This window comes from Eretmochelys imbricata, chromosome 8, assembly GCF_965152235.1.
Source record: "Eretmochelys imbricata isolate rEreImb1 chromosome 8, rEreImb1.hap1, whole genome shotgun sequence".
NCBI classification, from domain to species: domain Eukaryota; kingdom Metazoa; phylum Chordata; order Testudines; family Cheloniidae; genus Eretmochelys; species Eretmochelys imbricata.
Window position 1 is genome coordinate 102391762 of NC_135579.1, and position 26511 is coordinate 102418272.

Sequence of the window (26511 nt, forward strand, 5' to 3'; positions counted from 1 at the left end):
GGGATTCTGTGTCCCCACTGCATGCAAGCAGAATTCATGTCCCCCACGCAGATTTCTTTGTTTCCCCGCAGAAAATTATGAGGAATTCACCACTGCCCCCACCCTACCAAGCCCCACTCCCCCAGCACCCGGACTCCCCGCTGAGCCCCCCACACCCAGACCTCCCCTGCAGAGTGCCAACCACCTTCATCTGGACCCCCCTGCAGAGTCCCATTGCCCCTGCATGTGGAATCCCCCAATGAGCCCCAACGCATCCAGATCCTGCACTGAGCCAGCCACACCCAGATTGCCCTACACACAGCCCTCTCTCTCCACACCTGGATGATGGATCCCCCCGCACTAAGCCCTCTGCCACTGCATCCTAATGGGCTGAGCCTGCCTGCCCACACCCGCTGTGCCAGGCGCAGAGGGGCAGGGCCCTGGGATGTTTGTGGAGCAGACCTGGACCTCACGCTGTGTCAGGGGTGGGTGCCACCTCACTGCCGAGTCCCTGTCCCATGGGGGAACGCAGGGTGATCTCCCGCCTCCATGCAGCCAGTGGCCCGTGCACGCCATGCTGGAGCCCCCACATTCATTTATTGACAATTTGCAGAATTTTAAAAGAGCGTGCGCAGAATTTGTCATGGGTTGGGGCGGAATTCCCTCGGGACGCACGTGGTGCTGTGATGTCACCATTGCATCACACAATGCAGCCACATCAGAACACCCCGATGTCCTCGCCCTGGGAGTCTGATACAGCCCCGCGCTGCCGTGCATTCATAGAATATCAGGATAGGTCCTCTAGTCCAACCCCCTGCTCAAGGCAGGACCCATCCCCCATTTTTGCCCCAGATCCCTAAATGGCCCCCTCGAGGATTGAACTCACAACCCTGCGGTTAGCAGGCCAGTGCGCAAACCACTGAGCTATCCCGCCCCCGCCGTTGCCACTGGATACGGCCGGGGGACCCCTCCCAACAGCTGATGGGCGATACCACTTGGGGAGCCGGACTGGAACCGGCCCCTTCCACCCCCACGCGCTCGCGAACGCGCCAGACGGGGCGGCTGGCCCTTTAATGATCCCGCCCCCGCCCCCTCCCGGCCGGGCGGGGCGAGGCGGGCGCCGCTGGCCAATGGGAGCGGCCCTTACTGGCAGGTGGGGCCGCGCTGGGGCTGAGGGGAGGGGAGCGGAGCGGCGGCGGCCGCCCCCTTCTCGGCGGCTGAGGGCGCAGCCATGGCCCAGGCGGCGGCGGTGGCGAGGAGGAGGCAGCGGCGGCGCCGAGGCGCGAGGCCCTGCTGAGGGCGGGGCCCGGAGACCCGGACACCGACCCGCCCGCCAGCCAGCCCGGGGACCGGCCGACCCCCGCTGAGACCCGCCCGACGCCCCCGCGCGGGGGGCGGGGGGCGCCTCCTGCGGGCGCGGAGCCGCCCCAAGCTGGAGAGCCGGGGCCCGGCGGCGGTGCTGGGAGTCGGGTACCAGCCCCCGGCGCCCCCCGCCGCCGGGGCCCCGCTGACCCCGCACAAGAGGATGAAGAAGCGCAAGGAGCTCAACGCGCTGATCGGCCTGGCCGGGGACGGCCGCCGGAAGAAGCTGCCCAAGAAGGGGTCGGGCCACCGGCTGCTCCGCACCGAGCCGCCCGCCTCCGACTCCGAGTCCAGCTCCGACGGCGACGAGGACGAGTTCGGGCCGCCGGGCACCCGCTCCCGCTTCGCCAAGTGAGCCCCGGCCGCTGGGAGCGGGGAGGCTGGGTTGGGGGGGAAGGGGCGGGGTCTGGGGGGCGGAAGCTGGGTTAAATGTAGGGGACGTGGGGAGTGGGGGCCCGGGGGGAGCTGGGGTGAGGGAAGTGGGGGGGGGGGTCTGGGGCGAGCTGGGACGAGAGGGGTGGGGTGGGAGTACGGGGGGAAACTGGGACGGGGTGCGGGGGGGGTGGGAGTAGGGGGGAAACTGGGACGGGGTGGGGGGGGGAAACTGGGACGGGGGGGAGCTGGTTGTATGTTGAAAGGAAGCAGGGGGTGAGTTGGAATGTGGTTGGATTAGGGGATTAGTTGGTGTGATAAAGGAGGGCTGAAGGTTATTTTGGATGTTACGTATTGGGTGTGGAGGGGGCTTAAGGGGGCTAAGAGCTGGGGGCATAGAATGGATGTAATAGGTTAGAGGAACCGGAGGTACAATTTGGGAGGGGATCAAGGTTATGAGCTACAGTGGGGGTTCTCAAACTGGGGGTCGGGATCCCTCAGGGGATTGTGAGGTTATTATGCGGGGGGTCTTGCGCTGTCAGCCTCCACCCCAAAGCCCGCTTTGCCTCCAGCATTTGTAATGGTGTTAAATATATTAAAAAAGTGTTTTTCATTTATAAGGGGAGGTCGCACTCAGACACTTGCTATGAAAGGGGGTCACCAGAACAAAAGTTTGAGAATCACTGGGCTACAGTGTAGGATAGGCATGTCGGGGAGCTGGAGGTTATAGGACATGGGAGGTGGGAGATGGTTCTGGGCTGCGAGGGTAACTTGGCCTTAGCACCTAGTTTCATCAGGCTCTGACATATGAGGAATAACCCTTGAAGATAAAAAGGGGTTTGTGCGCTCTTTTGATAGCACAGTGTTGTTGCCCTATTGAGTTTGTTGTTCCCTGTTTCCCATCTGTCTTACCCCTTACTTGATCCTAGTTACTTCCATCTTTGTTCTATTTACCATCAGTTATTTCAGTTGCTCACTTTCTATCCTTAGTAAACCTGAGTGCTCCTTGACTCCTAGTTTCAACCCCTTCTTCACTTCTCTCTTCTCAAACACAAAATAAGTCTTAATTGTCAGCAGCGTGGTTCCCTCGTGGTTAAGATGGAGACCATTCTTCCTTCATAATTTCTGTTTCCAAAAGGTTAGGCTGTCTCTAATAGCCTTCATCCCATCCTTGCTTTCCTGTGTCCATATTATACTGTTTTTGTATCCATGCATAACACATTACCCATGTCTAGCTGACATTGTCTGGCTGGTGACATTTCAGATAAAGCTCTCACACAGGCACTGACTGGTCTTTCTAATTTAAATTTACTTCCAAGACTGAGCTCTTCAGTTTTCTAAGTTACTGGTGGTGTTATGTAAGCCTGCCACTGGCTTCTCCCTATTTTTAAAAAACTGCTTATCTTCTTCCTGGAATCTGACACTTCTGCACCCACTGGGCAGATTAGTCACACACCTAGCTATCTGGTTTCTGGATGAATGAATCCCCTTCTGTCAGAAGGGGTTTCTGTCTTCCGTGTTTCTAATGCACCAACCACTGTAGTTGTAGGCACCACTTTTATTTTGTTGATGCTCAGGAAATTAGCTTCAGCTAGCTAAATTGTGTGTTGTCCCGTATGAAAGAATTTATCTTCATACAACTAGTAGAAATAGATCTGAAATAGCTTCTGTATTTTGTAACATGTATGTGGCATATGTTGCATGTTAAATATCCACAGAGGTAAGGAATAGTAATTAGACAGGTTGAATGGTTACCAGTATATGCACATATGCTTTAATTATACTATTAAATTTACAGATGAATTGATGCATAGTGTTGTTGTTATACTAGGTATAGAGGAAATACTTTTGCTGGTAAATAAATTCTGCAGTTAAATATTGAAGATCCTCCAACAATGACTTAAAATAAAAGGCTTTACATCTCAGGATTACAATACTTTTAAAATACCTTTTGTCATATCGTAATTGGTCTAGTCCTACCCTTTAAGTCTACATTACTTTCCAAACAAACTTTAATTTTGCATTGTAACTCTATTGTAATAAAGCAGGAAACTCTGGAAACGGAAGCATGACAATTGACAACAGGCATGGAGGAGGAAGCATGTTTTCAGTCTCATAGGGATACATTTTACTATGAATACTGTTGAAATCAGATTTTCACGGTATCCCACTAATCAACTGTTTATTCCTGGAAATGCATTGCATAGATTCTTCTCCCCAGTGAAGCAAACTTGCTGTTTTGTTAGTGTGTCAGTTAAGTGAACTTGACTGTAGGTCTTCTTACTCTTAGAATATAGCTGTACATGTCCCATTGCAGATTCATGGTCAATTTTTGATCTTTTATTCAGGGGAGAATACCTGCGATGCTGCAAGCTCTGTTATCCACTTTGTGCTTTTGTCATTCTGGCTGCTTGTGTGGTAGCTTGCGTTGGCTTAGTATGGATGCAGGTTGCCCTCAAGGAAGATCTGGATGCACTAAAGGAAAAATTTCGAACTAGTAAGTATATCAACCTATATATTAAACTGAATAATTTAGCTGTGTTTTACCCTCGCTGTTGGGAGAAGGTAGGCTGTGCGTAATGTAACATACTGTCCTGTGCTTCAGATTGTCACAAGACAAGGTCTAGATAGACAGGGTCAGAGCCTCAGCTGTCCATGTGTTTTTATGGAGATTTGTATATATCTTTCTTAAAAACAAAATGTGAAAATGGTTCTCAAAAATACCAGAGGTGTATGGTCTGTGGACTGTTAAAGATTAACATGATTGCAGCACTGTTTTCTTAAAAAGGGGGGGGACGGGGATGGCAAGTAGTCTTAAGGGATTTTAACACATCTTTCATTAAAATTAATGGAAGCTGTGAAAATTCCTTTGGCTGCTTTAAAAAAACTCAACTTCTTTTCATGTCTTTGAATGCTGCCAGTTATGTCCTGCTTTAGTACAACTTTGGCTATTTCTGTGTATCTTTACTTTCATTTGAAATTGCTCACTCCAGGACCCATTTTTCTCATTATTTATCTTCATCTCTTGTTTAAAACTGATAGTTGATAATTCTGAACTTAGAGGAATTTAGGTTTACATGAAGCATTCTGCTTATTAGTGTGAGGGTTGCTTTGTTCACTCATACAAGGTTGACACAGTTGCAGCACGATCAAATCACATCCCTGTGCATAGACTTCCCTCAAACAATTAAGCTTGTCCCCCCCAAAGGGACATTGCTGAAAAATCAGAGTATGAACCCTCACATGAAAAGAAATACAGAACTATCTTGTTACTGTTTATTTGTATTACAGTAGTGCCTCAAGTTCTCAGCCAAGTTCTGGGCCATATTGTACTAAGCATAATGTACAAAAACAGAGAAGACTGTCCCTTCCTCAAGGAGCTAACAATCTAAATAAACAAGACAGATGAAGATTCAGAGAGAGGAAACATTATTATCCCCATTTGCAGATGGCAGAGAGGCTCCCTGGCAGGGTTTGGAATTGAACCCAAATCTCCTGAGTCTCAGTGAAGGGCTGTAATTACAAGACCAGTTTTCCTTTTTGTTCTGTTGGGGTTTATTTTTATTTTAACAGTTTCTCATTGTTGTTCCTATTGTATGTTCCTGATGTTGCATTGGGAATACGCTCAGTAAACTGCTTCTGATAACCTAAAACACCTCTGCTTTACTTTTGTTATAATTACAGAGAAACCAGATTTTATGGACATGTTCTTATAACATGAACATATCCCTTAATTAGTGTTTTCCTTTTGATTTAAATGGTAGGTGATGTATTTTTTATAATTATGAGCTTGTATGCAAAGTGGACATTGTAGTTTCTGCCATTGATGTCTGAAGCAGCTTTGTGTAAGAGAGAGGATTTCATACTTATGATTTTTTTCAGTATGATACTAAGAAAATTCAAATGGAAAATCTCTTAACTTCAAATAGGCTTTTTTTAAAAAAAAAATCTGACAATTTTTCATCAAAGAAACATGGTCAGTGAGGTAATATATTTTATTGAACCAACTTGTGTTGATGCGAGAGACAAGCTTTCAAGCTACACAGAACTCGTCTTCAGGTCGGGGAAAGGTACTCTGAGCATCACCGCTAAATACAAGGAACCTGTTACGCCTTGTATTTAGCTGTGATGCCTGGAATGCCTTTCCTAGACCCGAAGAATACCTCTGTGTAGCTTGAAAGCTTCTCTCACATCAACTCAAGTTGGTTCAATAAAATATATTACCTCTCACCCACCTCGTCTCTAATATCCTGGGACTAACACTATGCCTTTCACTAAGACAGTTTCAGGTCAGTTGTCAATAGTGATGCTTAGAATTTATATAGTACTTAATCTTCAAAGCGTCATACCAGCTTTAAATAGGTCACTTAAACGCATAATAATGAACACATGAAAGTGGGGAAATCAGTCACATTCATTAATGTGAAAAACTTTTGCAGTGTTTCCTGGAATTATAAGTAGGAGTGGGAGGACAAGCCATCATATTTCAATGTGAGCTCTTAAAGTGAAAAGCATAGAAATGGAAAGGACTCTGTCAGTTTGTTTAGGTAAAAACATTTACTTTCTTTCTAAAGCTATTTTATAAATACCTGATTTACCTATAGGAGCTTCTGAATAAAACACTGTTTGGATCCTGAAGAGTCCATACAGATCTATTATAATCCTTGATCAGGACCCAAAATTGTTTTTTCTTTAAACAAGTTATAAAAAGTAATTTTTTTTTTAAATAAAAGCTTCTTCAGTATTGGTATATTTTTGAGCCCAAAGAGGTAGGCAGTTAAATGAGGGGAAGCAGCCTTTCAGGATGATGAAAGTGTGGGACTAGAAAACAGAAGTGTTGTGGGGCTGCCACCCTTTAGGGCTTTAAGGAAGCCCAGCACAGCATATAGTGGGGGTGGCCAACCTGTGGCTCCGGAGTCGCATGCGGCTCTTCAGAGGTTAATATGCGGCTTCTTACATAGGCGATGACTCCGAGGCTGGAGCTACAGATGCTGACTTTCCAATGTGCTGTGGGGTGCTCACTGCTCAACCCCCTCCTGTGCCCCAGGTCTTGCCCCCACTCTGCCCCTTCCCCCAAGCCTGCCGTGCCCTCATTCCTCCCCCCTCCCCACCAGAGCCTCCTGCACACTGCAAAACAGCTGATTGTGTGGGTGCTGCCGGTGGGCGGGAGGCACTTGGGGCTGGAGGTGGGTAGCAGATGGAGGGCTGCTGACATATTACTGTGGCTCTTTGGCAATGTTCATTGGTAAATTCTGGCTCCTTCTCGGGCTCAGGTTGGCCACCCCTGGCATACAGCAATCAAGTACATTTATTTTCCTTGGAGAACCATATAAAGTCAGTGGGAGTTGCTGCTGTTCTTCATTTCCTTTGGGCCCTTTTAAAAACCCCCATCTTAAATTCTAAATAAAAATGTCGCTTTCCTGTAGATCATAAATCCACAGAATTCACTGCACTTTCTTTAAAGGTGTGCTGTTAACTCTTTATTTACAAATTTCTCTTTAGTCAAAGAATTTTCTGTTCGCCAACTTGTTTTACAAGCAGACTTTTAGTGTGTAAGTACATGCATTTTTTTTGTAAACGGAGTTTGTTGTCAGACGCCACCGGTGTGGTGCTCCGCTCTGTTCAATGATAACAATTGGCTGCATGCGTGTGTTCCCTCTGCTGACACAGCAGACCCCGAGAGAACCCCAGTGACCACAGACTCCAATAAGGTGCGAAGGCACCTGGCCAGGTTTATTGTCAAATGAAGCACAGTAATAATTTCCAGCAGAATCTAAAGGACATACGACGAATATATGCCCCCTCACAATGGACTGGCTCAATCAGTGGCAGGACTCTCCACTGCCTTCTAGGCTGAACGAAGACATCCACTCAGGGATGCATTCTTATACACAGATACAAACAAGTTGCACATCGCTCCTGACACATTGAGGTACAACCCCTCTACATGTTAGCGTGCTACCTCTCTCCTGGTACATGTAGGTTCGAACAAACAATTCTCTCATCATATTATCCTTTTGACCCTGTCTTTAGGATGGGTCAGCCTGTTCCTCATTATCTCTGTGGAATGTGTTCGTACCGGGATGTTCTGGTGCCATCCTGGCACATGTTCATCCTATTAGTACTTCATACCCTTTAGATATGTGTTTACGTGCAGTTAGCAGCCTTCTTCTTGCCAACTTCTCTGAGCAGGGCCCGCCTCTGGCTCATAGCCTAACTTTGCTTTATATTAGCAAAGTCTTGACCATTACTTTAGTTTAGGCCTCTGATATCAAGAGTTTGTCTCAGAGCCTCATCTTACTTACTCTGTTCAGTACTCCAGGTTCCTTCAAGTGATATGAAATCACCCTAATCTCTTTGGAATATTCTTCATAGTCAGCAGTCAGTGTTTGAATTGGGGATTGGGGTTAATTTCATATGTTTTTTCTGTGAGAGTACAGTTCTTGGTAGTTCTCATCACTTACCCATTTTACATCTGAAGAACTGGGGTTTTTACCCACGAAAGCTTATGCTCAAATAAATCTGTTCGTCTTTCAGGTGCCACGAAAGCTTATGCTCAAATAAATCTGTTCGTCTTTCAGGTGACTCTTGTTGTCATTTTGCACAGTTTCTTTATTACATCAGTTATTGTATATGCTCCCAACTATGATGTAATAAGAAAATAGTGCAAAATGATTGGATTACCTGAAGAGATTCTAAAGATTGTCAGAAATAACCATAATAGGAAGGTACTGTAAAGTACCAAACATAGTAGACTCTCTCTAATTTTTGGCATCATGTGTTAGATACTGTTGGGCAGGAGCTATCAATTTAAATCAACACTCTATTTCTGGGTTGATTCTGAATATATGAGGATTATACAATGGATAATGTTACTTGCAATGTTCCCCGACTACTGTAGATGTCACTGGCTACAACTTGTGTTTTAGCTTGTATAATTTTCACATCTTAGTCTGTTTTGCAGGATTATTCAGTTTTTCATTTCTTTTTTTAGTGGAATCTAATCAAAAAACATCATTCCAAGAGATCCCCAAATTAAATGAAGATCTGCTTGATAAGCAAAAGCACCTTGAGAAAATAGAGACTGGAGACATGGGACTAAATAAAATTTGGATAAATATCACTGACATCAATAAACAGGTAATAGGAACAAATGTTTAATATTGAAAAATATTTCATGGGATATTTTCAATGTTTTAAATTTACTCTGTCGTCTTGACTTTACTGTGTGTTTACACTTCGTATGAAAGTAAGAATGAAAATGAACTGTCCTATACTTACAAGCATGCTAGTAATCAGTTCTCTAAAGACTTAATATGAGAAGTTATGTAGATGTAGGCTGAAATTTTCAAAGCTGACTAAGGGATTCAGACACAACTCCCTATAGTTTTCATGGCACATATATGGCAAAATGCCCTAGTTAGTCAGCTTTGAAAATTGCAACCAGAGCACATTACAGTGGATCAAAAATAGTGACTGACTGCCATTCATCTGGGAGGAAAAGTTTAAAGGAGACAGCCTCAGGTTGACATTGCTTCATCTTTGTGACAGATAATTATGCCATGTGTCCCTCCTGACATGAGGGCAGCCCCAAGTGTGAGGGGGCTGTTGGAAGTGGGAATTAGCATACCTAATTACAGCAGAAGCTGAGGGGGATGAAAGATACCTAAACCACAATCTGTCTCCCGTTTATGGTATTGTAAAGGCAAATAACTCAATAACTCTATTGTATGTAACATGCTAAAAAAGATGAGTCAGGTTCTCAGCAGGTATAAAATGTAGCTCCATTGAAGTTAATGGCACTAAACTAGGTTAGATTAGCTGAGGATCTGAACCTTTTTGAGTGTTATCTAATTTTAATCATAACTTATTAATTAAAACTGACAGATAAGAATCTTAGTGAAGATAAAGATACCTTTTGCTGGGAAGATGGAGATTTAGATTCAGTCTGTGAAATTGTTTTCAAAAACAATTTCATGTTGGATAAAGTCATCTCTTTGAGTCAGATTTTTAAAGATATTTAGGTGCCTAAAAATGCAAATAGGTGCCTACTGGGATCTTTAAATTTTAAATACCCACCTAGGCACCTCTCTGCATCCTTAGACACCTAAATACCTTTAAATTTGGCCCTTTGGCACTAATCCCTTCCAAGTTTTCAATTATTTTATAGCTGGCCACTTCAGGCCAATCTGATAGCCTGACATACAAGGGGTTTACTAATTTCTATCACGGCCAGCCTACTGCTAAACCAGTATCTATGCCTTTCTGCAGCTTGGGAAACTGCATATATTTTTACAGGAGCAGACTGAATTTATATGTTTAACAACTGGATTGTCAAATGGAAGAACTTTGTACTTTGTTCACTTCAACTGCAGAGAAGTGTAAACTGCTTTTAAAGTGATTAGCAAATGACCACAAATTGCTGATAGTTTTACTTGCTAATTGGCAATTTTGTAACTTGCATAGATCATATGTATAAGTCCATTTGAATGACTTAATCTTTTTAATGACTCAACTTTTGGTGCATTATTTGTAACTAATTTTTGAGCTAAACTATTTTGCAGAAATTCTTCTACTTTCATAACTTAGTTTTTCAGTGCGTTATATATGTAACTCCCATTTTATGTAGCTGTTTGAAGGACATATTAAGGGAGGGACAGACAGGAAAGTTGAGCATTTTGTTGTATCAGATACTGTAAATAAGCACGCTAACCAATAAGGAACTAGATGATAGTGCATTTCCTGCTTTTAAAAGACTATTGCTTGTCATTTTGTTCTCTTACAGGAAACTAATTCTATAGCAATGGGCAAATACAAATTGAAAAAATTTGTTGCAAACAAATATGTAGGCTTTAGTTCCTATGATTCTTACAAATACAATAAAATTTTAAACAATGTAAGGAGTAGTACTGATGTTTCATGTAATAGTGCTCTTACATAGGCCAACTTACAGTATTAGTTGTATGTCAGTTGTTCAGTGTAGTATTCTATTTTCTTAATTATTTGACCTCATTACACTATAAACAAAGCTCCTCACAATATTGAAGGTGCTTGTCCTCTCACCACCCCTGTGAAGTAGGGTAGGGCTGTTGTCCCCGTTTTACAGATGGTGAATTGAGGCACAGACTGAGTGACAAGCCCAAGGTCACACAGAAAGTCTGTGACAGAGCTGGAATTGAACCTGGGATTCCCAAATCCAGGCTGGCATGCCAACCACTGGGCCATCCTTTTCTAGCTCTTTTTCAGGTGACTGCGAAGTTCAATAAAGTACTTACAATATTATCAAGGTACAGTGTCATATTTGAGAGTTCACTGAATAGTGAAAGTGCAAAAATATCCAGTTTGGACATTTCTGTTAAGGCTTTGCATTTAAAAAGTTTCTATTAATAAAAAGGCATTAAGATTCTTTCCTTTTTCAGGTGGCAGTGATATGAATAAAATAACACAGTAGAGAAGATATTACTTTATAGGTCCTATTTTCAGGCACTTGTATCTCATCCAGACGATCAGTCTCTTATGCTAGTTCTCAATCCTGATTATTATAACTTAACCAGATGTTAGTACCACAAAAATGATTTTCCGTGTCTGTCTTATACACAAGATTTAATATGAATAGTAAAGGAGGGTAGCAATCTGTCCAAACAAAAGCAGTCTAAAGAGTGAAATTAACCTGATATGTACACCACAAATTCTTTTTTGCAAATTCTAAAGTTTGTGGTCAGGGTTTTCCTGTGACTTGCAGGGCCCAAGCTGATTAAATTCTTGCTTTTTGTTTTATGAGAAGGCATTAATAGTGTTAGAAACATCAGCCATCCCACATCTTTGTGGTGGTGAAGACTGGTTGGGCTATGGATTCTGTGCACTTCCAAGAAAAACACATGGCCTTAAGCAGTTGCTTGTGTTGAATGTCAGTTATAAATTAAAGTAACAGTCATTAGGGGTGGGGGAAGATTGAAATAAAGAACTTTGATGTGTTTACTAATTCTAAATACTTTTCTCTGTTTTTAGATATTGTTTTTGACATCAGCAGTAAATCACCTCAAAGCCAACATCAAGTCTGCTTCTGATTTGATTACTCTTCCTGTTACTGTAGAGGAACTTCAGAAGGTAAGTATTCTAAATATGGCTTTTGGTGAACATCACACTAACTCTAAACTATAGCTGATTGCAGAAACATTTGGAAACTAGTCAAACAGCAGTAACTACCAGAGTCTCTCAAAGATCATATGCCTCTATGAAACACTGTTAGCTTGTGCTTATTTCAGTGGAGCACCTTTACTGTCATGCTCAGTGATCCTTACTTAAGGCAAGCTAGAATATGATAGAGAATTCTCTAGACACATTTTAATTGGTAAAATGAGAAATATTTCTCATGAAATGGGTACACCTTTATGTTGGTTTTATACGTATATTACCATTTGCGTTGGTAATCTTCCTCCATTCACATGTACATGAAGGGCTTGGCTTTGTTTTATAACCCTTACAACCCTAAATCAATATTTATTTAGCTTTCTTTGGTTGGAAGTGGAAACATATCATTTTTTGGAAAACCTTCTTAAACTTCAACAGTAATGTAATTCTCTGTATGGTTTATTTTTATATTAACATGTAGACGTGCAGAAACTGTGTCATTTATCCAATAGACTGAAGTGACAGTAGGAAAGCCCTCAGGGTATTGTGTTTTCAGTATATGCATAGTGAAATTCATTATGAAGTGATCAGTGTACACATACTAACCAGAATTTCCAAGTTACATATCTGCCATTTTATGTTAATAGCTGACAAAATTTAAATTGATTAGTAAAAGTGTCTTTGAAATTAGTTTTGCCTTCTGTATCTCAGCTACTTTTATTTTAAATTTGCACTGTTTTAAACTCTTTTTTAAAAGTAACAAATACACACCCCTCTTGTGGTCAGAGTTCTTGTAGAGCAGGGCTCCACATGTAGAGAATATTTCCAGGCAATTGATAACCTCTTGAAAGACTAGCTAGATGGAAACAAGTGTAACTGTACGTGGACTTCTGTTACCTGTTATAGGGGTAGTTTCTGTGGCTCACGCCTTAGCTGAACTTTCTTTCAAACAGAGGAGCTGGCTTGTTCCCTGGGTTAATGGTTGCCTAAACTTTCCTAAGGTCCACATTAGCAGTTTTGTTAGAAGCAAATATTTATATTAAGGGAATACCTGAAGGCTACAGATGGGCTGGATACCCATCATGATGACAGTATCTAAGTGGAAGTCTTACAGTCTACAGACACAGAGTAAAGGGTTGGAGATGGGGATATAACAAATCAATATAATGAAGAATTGGCACAGTGTGGTTGGTTACATTGTAGGGGTTTTGTTTTTTATTTGAAGCTAGAGATGGGTGTAGGGTTTGGGAAAGAAGGGGAAGAGGAGAGAAACCTATTTATAGCTAGTCACCTGTTTTGACATGATCAGGAGACTCCATTTTGTAGGCATTATATCAGTGGTAAGTCTTAAAGTAATTTTCCAGGAGCCCAAGGGCTGCATCCAGTTTGCACAAAACAGAAGATTGCAGTGTCCCCAGATTCCCCATCGCTGCCACCACCGACTTTAATATAGAACTGTGGTCTCTAGGGCTTCAGGTTTCAGCATGCAATGCTCCATTTTGAGCTGAATGATAAGGCTGCATTTCCTGCTGGAACAAGTCATGCTTGGCCACATCTCACTAAAGTTGAAGGCCCAGATGACAGTATGACGGAACTTTGGGAGCTGAACTAGGTTCATGAAGGGCACTATTTCCAACCCTAAGCTAAGGTATTAGAAATAGTGGCATCCATTTTCACTCTTCTCCCAGATATCCTCTTGCTTGCAGTCTTACATTTGGTAAGTACAGTGTAAAGTTGGAATCCTGCCAGGAAGTACATTATGCCTTAACTTCATTTTAAAAAAAGTGCTTGAAAAACATTATAGGGAGTTAAATAAAATTGTTTAACTAGTTTTTAGGTTTGACAACTAAAAAAGCGGTGAAATTCTAACCTTTAAGCTTGGTGTCCTTCACTCCTCACTGTGTGTACATTGCAGCACATTAGATCACTCAAGAGATTGCTGCAGTGCGTAGGTGGTAGCATGGTTTTTTGAATACTCTTGTGGAAAAGAAGCATATGTGGAGCTTCTTAATTTTTGTATTTGGGTGTTGCCTTGTTTTGCTAGGGAAACTGCTGCTACCCCCTGAATTGTATTTAAGAATATTTTTAAGCCTCCTCTTCCATTGCAGTTTAATGTCTCTGAAAGCAATGGGGAGGCTTTTTTTATACTGTTAAACAAGCCCGAAGAATTCCTTTACTGTATCAGAGTTCCCCTGCAGAAGGGCAACTGGTTGAGGGTAAGTGGTGAGAGCACTGTTGCTGCAGTAGGACACTCTTCCATAAGAGTGGAGAGGGTGTATGCTGTGTGCTTGTGTTGGGATTTACAAGAGGAGAAAATGGTCAAGTTCATCTAAGTACGGCTTAACAGCCCAGAAATACTTAGATTGCTGCAGGAGGAGCATGCCCCTATAGATCCCCTTAAGTCACCCACATGAAAAATGGAAGAATACATGTGGATGGAGGTTATATTAATCTTCCTTCTTTGCATCAAAACATTTTGAGCAAAGACTAAGGATAAAATGGCTATTATATTCTGTAAATGCAAATCTGAATCCTCCAGTTCATCACATAGGTTTCTCACAATCCAGCTGCCTGGCATTTCATTAACAAAACATTGTTTTGCAAGTTGGTCTTTCGGGTTCTGCAGCTGAGCACAGCTGAAATTTATGAAGTTGCTCTTTCTGTTTTCAGAGCGTAGCCACTATAGGCAGCACTCTAACCAGCGTTGCTCATGATGTTGAGGCTATGCAGGCGGCGATCGAAGAACACAAGAAAACCACAGAGAGACTCCAGAATGATTTGGTAAGGACGGTACTAATTTAACAGAGTTAAATATTAGCTGCATAATCTGTGTAAAGCTTAATGTGAACTCTGCCAAGTGCTGTGTAACTTGAAAAATAATAATTAAAGATCTCTGCAAGACGCTGGCTAGTATAATAATATAATAGCTAATAGTCTTCATGTGGCATCCATTGTACAGTAATGAGAGCATATTTTCTTGAGGCCAGAATCTCTGGTTCCCTCCATAGGTTTGCAAGACCAGAAATACTGGTTGCCCACTGTGTAGGTGTGGCATCTCCGGAGGGCTTTACACCACCTACGTGCTGCAAAGTACAACTTACTGTGGCTCTCGGCACAACAACTTGAGAGCAGTTGGGATTGTGGTGGTGCTAGGAGTAGGCTGGGGTGAACAAGTCTCTGGCCCAAATCAAGGTGCATACATAGGAAATATAGGTTCACTAATACTAGCTGAAACTCTCAAATAACTGAACCTTTTTACTTTTAAACCTTCAGTCTTCCTGCCACACTGGGAATGGACATTTGTAAACTAACTTCTGCTGCTGCAGCAGGAAACACTTCAAGAACACCATAATGCTAATCGATTTGTTCACTTCCACTAATCCGATTTTTCTTTTATAGCAGGGTTAACTCTCTAACACTGACAACCAGGGATTCTTTGTGCTATGTATTGGAAAATCGTTGGTGCTGATTCTAAGAAACTATGCAGTTCATTCTTAATTTTTCTTAACTGAAATGTGTATTATGTGCATGTGTACTTTGAATGCTGCATGTGATGGGGAAAATGGCTAATGTGTGGCCACTATTTTGGTGAAACGAATGTCTGGACCCTACCTATTTAATAGAACAGAAATCGTACAATGTGCCTTCTACTGGCATACTTAAAATATTCCATGCACAACCAACCTATGGTTCAAAATGTGTAATTCTTGCAGATATTTTACTAAAATATGTGAAGTTATGTCTACAGTCTTGTTTCATAGATGTAACAAAATATTTATTAATGTAACTTCTGCTTCTTTTGTTAGAATGAATACATTAAAGAAAATGGAGAAAAACAGATATCTTCACTTTCCGCAACTGTCAGTCCAAGAATTAGCAATGGAAATCAGACTGAGAATTTTAAACAGGTATTTCTTGCTTTTCCATTAAATACCAGCAGTATTGCAATGGGTAAAAGTACAATTAATATTTCCCTTAGGCCCTTCAATATTGTAGTATGATACAATGAAGTATGTTTGTGTCAAGGCTGAACTTGAATAGAGTCCACATAAGCCAAATACAATATTATAATGATATTCCTGTAATGTTTTCCCATAGTAATGTTTCTGCATGTAACTCTAGATGGATCTTTACAGTGCCTCCTTAAGTGACATTTTTCATAGCTTTACTAGGAGTACAGTGTAAGTGAGTGCACTGCAAAGGCTTAGTAACTGGTGGTTGAACAAGTTAAGGGTGTATCTTGTAGTAGAAGTGCAGCTAATGAGTTAAGGACTTGAAATAGAACCTGGCTTTAGTGTCAGGTACTTGCCTGTCAGCTTGAGCAAGAGAAGGAGTGGCAGGTGATGAGTCATTCTGAAGGTGGTAAAGTACAGAAACAGCTTCAGAAAAATGAGTGAATGGGACATATGACTAGACGGAAATAACCTTGGGATGGGAGTGAAACCAGTGTTTGTGTTTTTAATACAAACCGTGCCCACTTCAGAAGTAAACCTTGTATGAACAATGCCTAGTGCTTAAGCTTTTTGTCTAATACAGTAATTGGTATTGTGCTTAAGGTAATTTGCATTGAAATTAGGTTAATGCACACTTCAGTTAACTGCATGGCACCTGTTGTAATCAGAGTATTCATTGGCAGCAGTGAGTTTTAGCACTAGGAAATCCCATTTTCAAACAGCAAAAGCTAAAGTGACTCACTCTGTTCTCTCTCACTGTCAGGCAGTTCCAAATACACAGTAATTTGTGGGGCTCTGAGGCCCTTTGGAGAAGGATACTTGGTTGAGCTGGGCCCATTCACTGTTTCGTTAACTAAAATAATGCTGTGGCAGTGTTTCCAAACAACCATAGTAGGATAACACAACTTGCTGTCTTTTTATTTCAGGATAACCAGTTCCTGCATGCCACGGTAGAAGAGATAAATGCTTCCTTAGTGGCGTACCAAAAGCTCAATGATCTAAAGCTTCTAAGTATGGATACAACAATCAGTAATATAACTCGAAGGGTTACATGGTTAGAAAACTCTGTGGTTGCTGTGAATACGTTGGAAAACAGAGAGAATTTGTCCACTACTGTGGTAAGTGCTCAGTGACCATGGGTGCTTGCTTGCCTTGTAGGGTACTTGAGTGGCTGAGGGTGCTTCCTGTGCAGCAGTCCCAGTCTGCAAGAGACTAGGGAGGCCTTTCACTACACTGGGGATGGACTAACCCAGCGGTGCTCAAAGTGTGGATTGGGACCCCAAAGTGGGTCACAACCCCATTTTAATGGGGTTGCCAGGGTTGGTGCTAGAATTGCTGGGGCTCGTGGCTGAAGCCGAATCCCCTGGGTGGTGGGGCTTGGGTTACAGCCCCCCTGCCTGGAGCTGAAGACCTCTGGCTTCGGGCCCCCTCCTCCCCCTGGGTGGTGGGGTTCAGGCTCAGGCGTTAGTCCCCCTTTCCGGGATCCTGTCGTAATTTTTGTTGTCAAAGGGGTCGCGGTGCAATGAAGTTTGAGAACCACTGGCTAACCTAAAGGAAATGTGTCAAGCTGATGTTCTGAGAGGCTTAATATTTGATTTTAAAGGAAGTTGGAAGTGTCAGCTGCTGTTCAGGTATCCTAAGTGGCAACCTTAAGAATGTTTGTGTGCTGAAACCGACACAGTTCTTCCACCAGCCCATTAAGAATCTAGGCCAATCCCTGAATGCTCCTACCTAGTACTGCCTCTGGGATAGGGTTTTCTAAGTGTATGCTATACAGTAAGGGTATGCTGATGCTACAGTGTGTAGGAATTTACTGTATAAGTCTCATTAACATTGAGTCATGCAGATAAATTTCCGGGCTGAAATTAAATTGTAGGACTACATAAGGTAAGATTCCCAATGCCATATTTGAAATTTGCATTTAAATACACTACTTAATCCCATCTTGTTCTGCAGGGTCTTGGTTGGTTGTTGGAAAGTAGAAAGTGTGGCCAAGTCCATGCATGAGATCCTGCAGAAATATGTTTCACATAGTGTGGTAACCAGAATTAACCTCTTAATATTAATGTGGTTCTGGTGTATGTTTGTTGTAAGTTTGTTTCTGTTTTACTGCTACATGCTTGCCCAGTTTGAAGGAAGCAAACTTAATTTCAGAAAACTTTAAGCAAATGTCTAAGTTCTAATATTCTCACCTTTTTCTTCAGGTGGGTAATACAACTACCTCCCCAAAAGTGGAAAGTCAAGATCAACTAGAGAATGAAACTGGTGCAGAAAAAGCACAGAATGCAAAGGTAAGCAGAGGAAAGTAAAATCAGTGTTGGTTAGTAGATCGTGCCATTAGTCATTTTAAGTCACATTTATTTAGATCAGTCTGATACTAATACATATTTTCAAAGACAGTGAGGTAGCAAAGTAACTTTCCCACAACATTGTGTGTGTGGGAAATGAGTTAAGATGGAAGTAAAACTAATAATAGGGTAAGATCCTGCCATCTTGAAATCTGTAGAAGCAGCATGCACATGAGTAAAAGCCGCAGGATCCAGGCTCCCAGTAACTACATCTCCCTCTGTAACTTGCCAAGATAGCTGCATTCAACAGCAATATTGCAACTGAAGGAGCATTGAGGGAGACTCTGAGGGGCCAGGGGCTGGGTTGTCTTGGCAGACAGCCCTTGGCACATCAACTGCTTACTAAGAGAGATCAGGACACTCATGGCATGTTTTGTGGTTCAGTGAAAGCCTTCCCCCTCAAGTAACAAACTGTAAAGACTAACTGAGAGCATCTCTAATAGACAAACAAAAGACCACCCTGATTAAATAACAGCAGCTGAATTGTTGTGGATGGGAGTTATTTCTGGAAAACAGTTTATTCCTTTATATTCAGTATATAAATAGTGTTGGAGCGGTAGTTGGATGCATAAGAAATGCTTGTTCACTGGTTTAAAAAAACAACCTGTGATCATCCGAGTGATACTTGCTGAAGATCAAATACCTTCAGTAACCCTGTTTTTGTAACTCTTATGTAATCTTGATTTACATGTTCAGTCTGTGAAGTAAGGGCCAGAGAATGGATAGATTGAGCAAAAAGTTTGAAAGGGACAGTGTGATAAAACTTAACTTAGATACTCTGATACCTTTTTAAGAGTATCTAACAGCCATGTTAAGTCTGTATTCGCAAAAAGAAAAGGAGTTCTTGTGGCACCTTAGAGACTAACCAATTTATTTGAGCATAAGCTTTCGTGAGCTACAGCTCACTTCGTCGGATGCATAAAGTGGAAAATACAGTGAGGATGTTTTTATACACACAGACCATGAAAAAATGGGTGTTTATCACTTAAGGTTTTCTCTCCCCCCACCCCACTCTCCTGCTGGTAATAGCTTATCTAAAGTGATCTCTCTCCTTACAATGTGTATGATAATCAAGGTGGGCCATTTCCAGCACAAATCCAGGGTTTAACAAGATCGTCTGAGGAACAGTGCGGGTACGGGGAATAGGAATAAACAAAGAGAAATACTCTTAAAAGGAATTCAGATGGATGAAATAATTCCTAAGATGTCCTAAGAGTCAGTGAGTTGACATAACTTATAAACAAGACCCCAAGTTCAACTGCATGTGGTGGCTGGGTTTTAGTACATGGCTTAAATCCTATGTTCACTATGAGAATTAGCAAAATAGATCCCATGTGTGACAAACAAGCTCTGTATAAAGGTCTGGATATTTTCAGTTCATTTGTCAGGGATTTAGTAACTTATAACTCCTGCATCCTACCACGGCCATCATTGTTGCACAAAGACTTAAAAAATAAGCAGTTGAAACAATGCTGTGCAGCTCTACTAAGATGTCAGAAGCTTACCCCACGTTACGTTGGGAAAATATAGTAAATGAAGGCTTTAGTCAACATACTGGACACCTTACTTTTAGATACAAAATAGTGGTAAATAAAGCATGGGAAATTTTTGTTTAGAAACAAATAATGCAAAAAAAAAAAAGTATTTTTGCCTGTTTTAGATTCAAGTTCTGGTATTAGAGCCTAATGCATTGCATAGGAGTGAACTCTGATGGGATATAGTTCCCTGAAGATTTTTTTTTACCTTCTTAACCAACTGAAGTATGTAGGCCAACAGTTGTAAAGTGAATTCTCTTTACCGGTGTGCTGTGCTGTACCTGGTTAAAAAAAAAAAAAAAGGTGGTTTTTAAGAAATATTTTCCTGTTGCTTTGTGCAGAAAATAGAAAATGTAGATCATCAGGTATCAAAACTAAGAGAGAAGCTTCAACTGATCAATGCTCTCACAAGCAAGCCAGAAAATGAAAGATCTGAGGCATCAGAAAAAGGTGGGAATATTATGTAGTAATGTCACATAAATTTGAAGGATCATTCTATAATTCCGAGAATAAGTAACACAGGTGAATAATTAATATTAAGATCTTGGTCAGGGAACATGAGTAGTCTTTAAAATAGAAAGAAATTGATGGTACTAAAAACGGAGAACTCTTGCTTAGAGTTCAAAATATAACGTGTAGAAAATAAGTGAGGTTTCCCATGGTGCTTAGAAGGACCCCTTAACTTATGCTGTGTAGCATTTCCATTTATGTAGAAGCAATACAGGCGTGGAATGAAATGTTGTTTGTCATCAGGGTCTGTTAAACTATCACATTGTCACTTTATCATTTTAATACTAATTGGTGCTCAGTAGCCAAATTAAGTACTGCTTTTTCAATAAATATTAGTGCTTCTAAAAATTTAGCATAATGCCAGCAAGAGTTACAGCTCTACTACTGCACCTCGGTCCCAAACTTCAGTATCTCTGCTATTCCAGTCCTAAGTAATACCAAACATGTGCATCAAATGGCCACTCTTTACTGTAGTAGAAACTTGCTAATTCGCATCTGGCTAATTGCTAAACTTGACAGTTCCTTCCAAAAAAAGGCTCTCGCCTCACTTACTGGGAAAGAGATAAGAGCAATAGTGAGACCTGTGTAGGAATTGCCATGCCAAATCAGACCAGTGGCCGTTCTCCAAAATATTTAGCACCAGGTGATCTAGAGGAAGGTGCAAGAAACCCTGGAGTGGACAATTACAATATCTAGCCATTAGGAAATTTTGTTCTTTAACCCCCTCAGCTAGAGAGCGGCATATGCCCTGAAGTGCACTCATACTGCAAGTGTGTGTTCTTTTCACAAAATGTACTAATGTACATTTCCTAGTATAGCATGGAATACTAAAACCACATAACTGTCTTACAGAATATACTTCGGTGATATGTCCTATAAGATGGCTTATTTGCTTACTTCCTGTTTCTCCAAGTTAGATCTCTAGTGGGTCTCCCTACTACTAGTGAGATATAGCAAAATCTTGCTACATGTTGAAAGTAGCAAACCACCCCATAGTACGCTTGAACCTAGTTTTTGTAAGGCAAAAAGTCTTTGTACCACTGGTCTATCTTGTCCCTGTTGATTTTAATTGTGTTAAAATTGATAGAAGTTATTTTACATTTGTTTTAACAGGTGGAAAAATGCAGACTGCTACGTCAAAGCCTACAAATCTTCCAAAACTTTTATCGAGAACAGTTGGAGGCAACATGGAGAGAAATGGACACCCAAGACGCTTGTCGTTACCAGGAATTGCCACCATAAAAGGTACATCTCGGTTTACCTTTGATTTTCATAAACACTTCCTATAAGTGCAGACTAACAGACCATGAATAGTTGTGGTATAACATAGCTGAGGCAGAATATGGGACGGTAGTTCTGGAAATGGAACATATAGAAAGTATGTTGACAAGTCCAACAGAAGGAAGGATGGATGGAAGAAAATGGGCTTTAGTGATTTGGAGAAGGGGCATTTGCATGAAATGGGAGACTGTTTTGAGTGTAAGGTGTATCATGAAAGATACATAAAACAGGGTGGGAGAGAAGGGATAAAAGGAGTGGGAAGGTGTCAAGGGCGCAGGATATAGCTGTAAGATAGAGCAAACTGGTATCTGGATAGAACTATTTCAACTCTTAAGTTGGTAAAAATATAATGTTTTAGCTTCAAAAAATGTGCAGAGAATAATAGAAATGCTTGTCCCTCCATATGATCTACATAACAAGTATAGAAACTTTTTAGTTGAAAGGCTTCTGTCATGGAAGGTAAACTAAGTCTGTATATTTTTATCAATATTTGGTTGGGGGAGTGGGTTTTTAGATATCATTAGAAATAGCGATTAAATGCTTTTGTGTTCACATTCACTAAGTGGATTCCAACTAAATAAAATCTACACACCTTCAGCAGAGCTTACACTTGCTTTCTGAATTCTCATGGTTACTGGCTTATGCTTTGTGTTTGACCTACTATATGTATACAAAGAACATCTTATAAAGCCTCATGTAGCTTTCCAGGCTTGTAAGGGACCATATAATGTAGTAAAAAAGGAGCATAACTTGTACTATAACATCGTGTAATTAAAGTGCTTGCTCCTTAAAACTTTGTCCTTTTTGCAGATCTTCAGGATTTGTTTGAAAAGACAGATCAAGGCATTGATGGAAAGCTATCCTATGAAGATCTCCAAACTCTGGTTGGCTTGGCAATACAAGAGCCACAGAGCTTTAAGGAATTTGATACAGATGGGGATGAAAAATACTCATTACCAGAACTGAGATTAGCTTTAGGTGTATAGCATACATATTTAGCAATGCAGTATTGATGAACTTTACTGTAGCTACTGAAAACTGCAAAAGCTATGTCTGCACTTTGCCCAGCATTCTTCAAATCTTTGGAGCTAACTTTATGTACATGTTGCCACCTTTTTAATTTGCATTCTTTGGATATATTTAAAGATTTTTAAAGGGTTTTATGTATGGCATAATGTTAGGAAGTTCCTTCAAAATTCCAGGAAGATCATAAACTCAAACTACATTAGGAATAGTCAGCCAACATTTTCTTTCCCTTTAAGGGGCATTCTTGTGTTTAAATTGGAACATGTGTACATATAGACAAGCCCATGTTTTATATTTCACATAAATTTGCCTTAAATTAGAGAGCTGCACTTTATATAGAGCCAGAAGAAATCTGTCTTTTAAAGGTAGGCCTTTTCTTTGTGTAAATATTTGAAATTGAATAAATTATGCATATTTTGGGGAGAGGGGGTGTTTACAGGGCTGCGTTGATAACCACACTGGTTTGTAAAACATAAAAATGCAGGATAGTCTGGAGGCAGAGGGTATTTCACTTGGATTTTAAATTGCCAGTGCATCCAGGGATGGTGTTTGAGTTCAGACTGAGGCAGATGCAAGGCATGATTTTTCATGCCATCCTACAGAGGGCTTTCACTTTAAGAGGCAAGGAGTGAGAAACTTATTGTTTCTTTTTACATCATGAGCCCATCCGAATAATGACATGATTGGGACTAGGTAAGCTAGCAGCTTATGACCCAGTTCAGTGTTTCCTTTTAACTTTGTTGCGTCCGGGGTTATAATTTGTGGGAGGAGGATGGCTGTAAGGGGGGGAAAACTATTGGAACATTTTAATTGACTCTTAGAGTTTAAAGCAACCTTGTCCCCTGAAGCTGCTGCTGGCTGCCATCATGACAAGATAACTTGCAACCCTACCCTCCATATACTTGGCAAGCTTACAAGTGCGATAATGGTCTCCCTGACTGATCATGGGTGTTTATTTTTAACAGGGCTTCTGATATTGTTTCATGTTGTTAGTCTATCCATGACCACCAGCAGTTTGTTTGTAAACAAGCCTCTTTGTGCTGCAGTGTCACCAACAGGATGGGAAAGCCTACAATAAAGAGAACTTGGATGCAGTTTCCTTGCTGCATGAATGTTCACAGTTCTTAGGATCTTAGACGACTGTATATTCTTCTCATTCAAGTGGGAACAAAAGGCAGGTGCAGGGTAAGATTGTACTACATATAATTTTTTTATTGATGAGTGCAATATAAATTTTCTTCACTATAGGTATTGCTTTGACCTTGAAACCAATATCCACACTCAGAGAAGAACATACTAATATGTTCATACTATAAATCTAAACTTGAAGACTGCAATATCCAGAAACTTTCTCTGGACCATACAGAAAGGCTTTTGCAAAATGTAGTATCCCGCAGGCCAGATCAGGGACAAATTAGACTTTATACAAATCGTTTCATTGGCCACAAGCAAAATTCATAGCTCATTTTTTGTGGTCATTTGAATATTGATTTAGTGGACTGTGAAATACACTGATGGTCTTTCGATATGGGCTATCTGGAAGTCTGTTCATAGTTAATTTTGTGACTTTGAATGGGATGTTTATAATTTTTACAAGGAAATATTCTCTGGAAGTATTCAAATCAGTGAAAGGTTTAGCAAAATGGAACCCTTTCCTAGGTTATCTAGTCTGTTTCACCATCACTCTTCTGTCCTGTTTTGGGCATGTTTGCTTTGCTCAACAGGGAGATGCTTTCATTGATGTGAAGTTTTGAAACGCAGTATAACCTGGCTTCTAAGGCAAGTAGAAGTCAACACTCGCTTGTTCTGACCAGTTTCCACACCCCTTTTATACACTTCTGTATAAATCCCTTAACCAAATAAAATTTCTAGCAATAAAAAATAACCATTCTGGTATTTTATTTGTATATTGTGTATCATAGCTGTATGCCAGAATTTGCACGGTATTTTTGCAAGGTTTATTTGTATGAAACAAAACGTCGGTAAAAGGTAAAACTTAGAATTGTCTATAATCGCAACTTTGAATGTTTTCCCTTGTTGCAGTTTGTTTTAATTTTGCAGGGTTCTTCTATGGTCATGAGAAATCTTACTCGAACAAAACTCTGGAAAGAGTGCGTGCATCTGTGATCTCTAGTATTTTTGTGTCCTGTATATGGCAGTAGCCCTGAATTGATCAATTATTGAGGCACTAAGACATGAGACCATTTTGTAGTGCTGGTTAACCTTGGTTATTGTGCATCTTGGATACACATTGCCATCTCTAAGGTCATTAATTGGCCTTGCCACAAGGTCTGCAGCCTTACTATGATTGTGGAGTGGACATGTACAAGAAATATAACAAACTAGGGTCATTTAAAAGTACAGTGAATTATTGTTTGTTGCTGACTAGTTCTTTTTCCATTGAATTTTGGCCCGCAGGCAGCCATCCTAATTTCAAAGTATTGCTCAGCATTCAAATGCTCAAGACTTGTACTGCTTCTCAGTTGCCACTGATGTTATCAATCCATGTGCTGGCCTAGATTGTTAGGTAAGGCACCAGCAGGCTTTTGCTGATCGTCCAAAGCCCTTATCTACACTAGTGTTGACTGGTCAGTGGTAGCGGCAGGTCTGTTAAATACTTGCCTAGATTTGCTCTCAGCAGGGTGAGATGACTGGTGGCTGGTCTACATTTGCACCACCTGGCACTAGTGGGAAATAGAGCCACAATTGGTGAGACTTTTTTAATCATGTTCTGTCAGCCATGGGACTTAATGCTTCCCTCCACAACCAGAACAGCTCTTCCAAAATGAAACAGTGGGATAGTTCATGGAAGATACATGGATCCTAAATTCTAGTCTTTCACTGTGGTTAACTCCATGGATTCCAGTTTACTTACCCTAGAAAGGCTCAACCATGGTCACTAGGATGCGGTACTTAAAGGGAGATGCTGCCACAGAAGTACCAGTGAAACTTTCTTAGACATTGGCTAGTGGAAACCCAAGCAGGAAAGGGTTAAGTCTGAGAAGCAGAGGTGGGTTTACTTTGGGAGAGCGGATGGAGAAGAGGACTTGACAGAGGTCTTGGCAGCAGTGGAAGTTTGAAAAAGGTTGCTTCTAAGCATTGGGAAAGGGACAGGAGAGAAGGTACGTCACTTTATTAAATGGGCTTTTAAAATCATTGACTTTCAATGCTCTTAACTTAGTGATGTAGACTCCTGTTTGAGAATACCTACATGAGAGAAACCTCTGGATGCTCCTGTTAAACTAGTACTAAAGCATTGCACTGGTGTAGCCAATTGCTGTCCAGGATTCTTACACACCCATTTTATAACCTATCCTAGAATTGTAAATAATTACCAAGTTGTTTTGCAGTGATTTTTTTTGAAGTTTTGTTTCCATATATGTTATGTTCTTGCCTGCTAACTTGTTTTTAAACTTAGATTTACTAAACTCAGATTTTTAGACTCAACAGTGTATAAGGACCATTTTGTTAATTTTAGTTTACCTGACCTTTCCTGTACAATAAGTGAAATGTTGGATTTTATTTCAATAAAGTTGGACCTATTTTGGAAATGTACAGAAGCTTTTTAGAGCTGTATATGGAGTAAATTAAAGCTGATTTTAGTTATAGTTCTGCACATGTCATCATGTAACATAACTGTTTAATTTATCTAAATAAAATATTTCATTTTTGTAGTGTGTACTTGAGTAAATCATTTGTGGAATAAACAATACTAGTGATAAGAAGATAAAATTTAAATAAAACCAGTGAGAAGACATTGCAAATTGAGATTAGCTTCACTTTCCCTGATGTTTCAAATGTTCAACTTCAGCACATGGGTACTGATGAAACCTTTTTATTTCATTCAGGGTTCTTATCCCACCCTTGTTGCCATAGTATCAGAGTATCATAGAACCTTCCAGAAGTGCATTAAGCAATGTGACAGACACATTTATTATGTGTAATTTTTTCCTCCATTTTTCCTCTGTGGGGAAAATTGTGATTTTAATTAGTTTGTATCTGCTGTGTGTGCTA

At 41.0% G+C, this 26511-nt stretch overlaps 1 protein-coding gene across 2 annotated transcripts; it reads left to right on the forward strand.

The window, feature by feature from the left end:
• The first annotated feature begins 1199 nt into the window (after positions 1 to 1199).
• EFCAB14 (EF-hand calcium binding domain 14) lies at positions 1200 to 26176 on the forward strand. Of its 2 annotated transcripts, XR_013346966.1 has the most exons (12): positions 1200 to 1692; positions 4062 to 4210; positions 8708 to 8853; positions 11722 to 11820; positions 14515 to 14625; positions 15651 to 15752; positions 16724 to 16915; positions 18002 to 18088; positions 20022 to 20130; positions 21304 to 21435; positions 22282 to 22862; positions 23544 to 26176. XR_013346966.1 is itself a non-coding variant. In XM_077825478.1 (11 exons), exons 1-11 carry the CDS (start codon positions 1505 to 1507, stop codon positions 22455 to 22457), a joined length of 1491 nt encoding a protein of 496 aa, XP_077681604.1. In that variant the 5' UTR covers positions 1200 to 1504; the 3' UTR covers positions 22458 to 26176. The 2 variants fall into 2 exon arrangements, 1 of the variants encoding a protein (XP_077681604.1); XM_077825478.1 differs by having other exon boundaries at positions 22282 to 26176.
• The last annotated feature ends 335 nt before the right edge of the window (positions 26177 to 26511 follow it).

Bases quoted from the DNA above. Each gene is read 5' to 3' on its own strand.
- EFCAB14 (XM_077825478.1), top strand. From the start codon at position 1,505: ATGAAGAAGCGCAAGGAGCTCAACGCGCTGATCGGCCTGGCCGGGGAC. The intron at 16,916-18,001 runs GTAAGTGCTCAG...CTTTTTCTTCAG, and splicing joins AGAATTTGTCCACTACTGTG to GTGGGTAATACAACTACCTC. The intron at 20,131-21,303 runs GTGGGAATATTA...TTGTTTTAACAG, and splicing joins ATCTGAGGCATCAGAAAAAG to GTGGAAAAATGCAGACTGCT.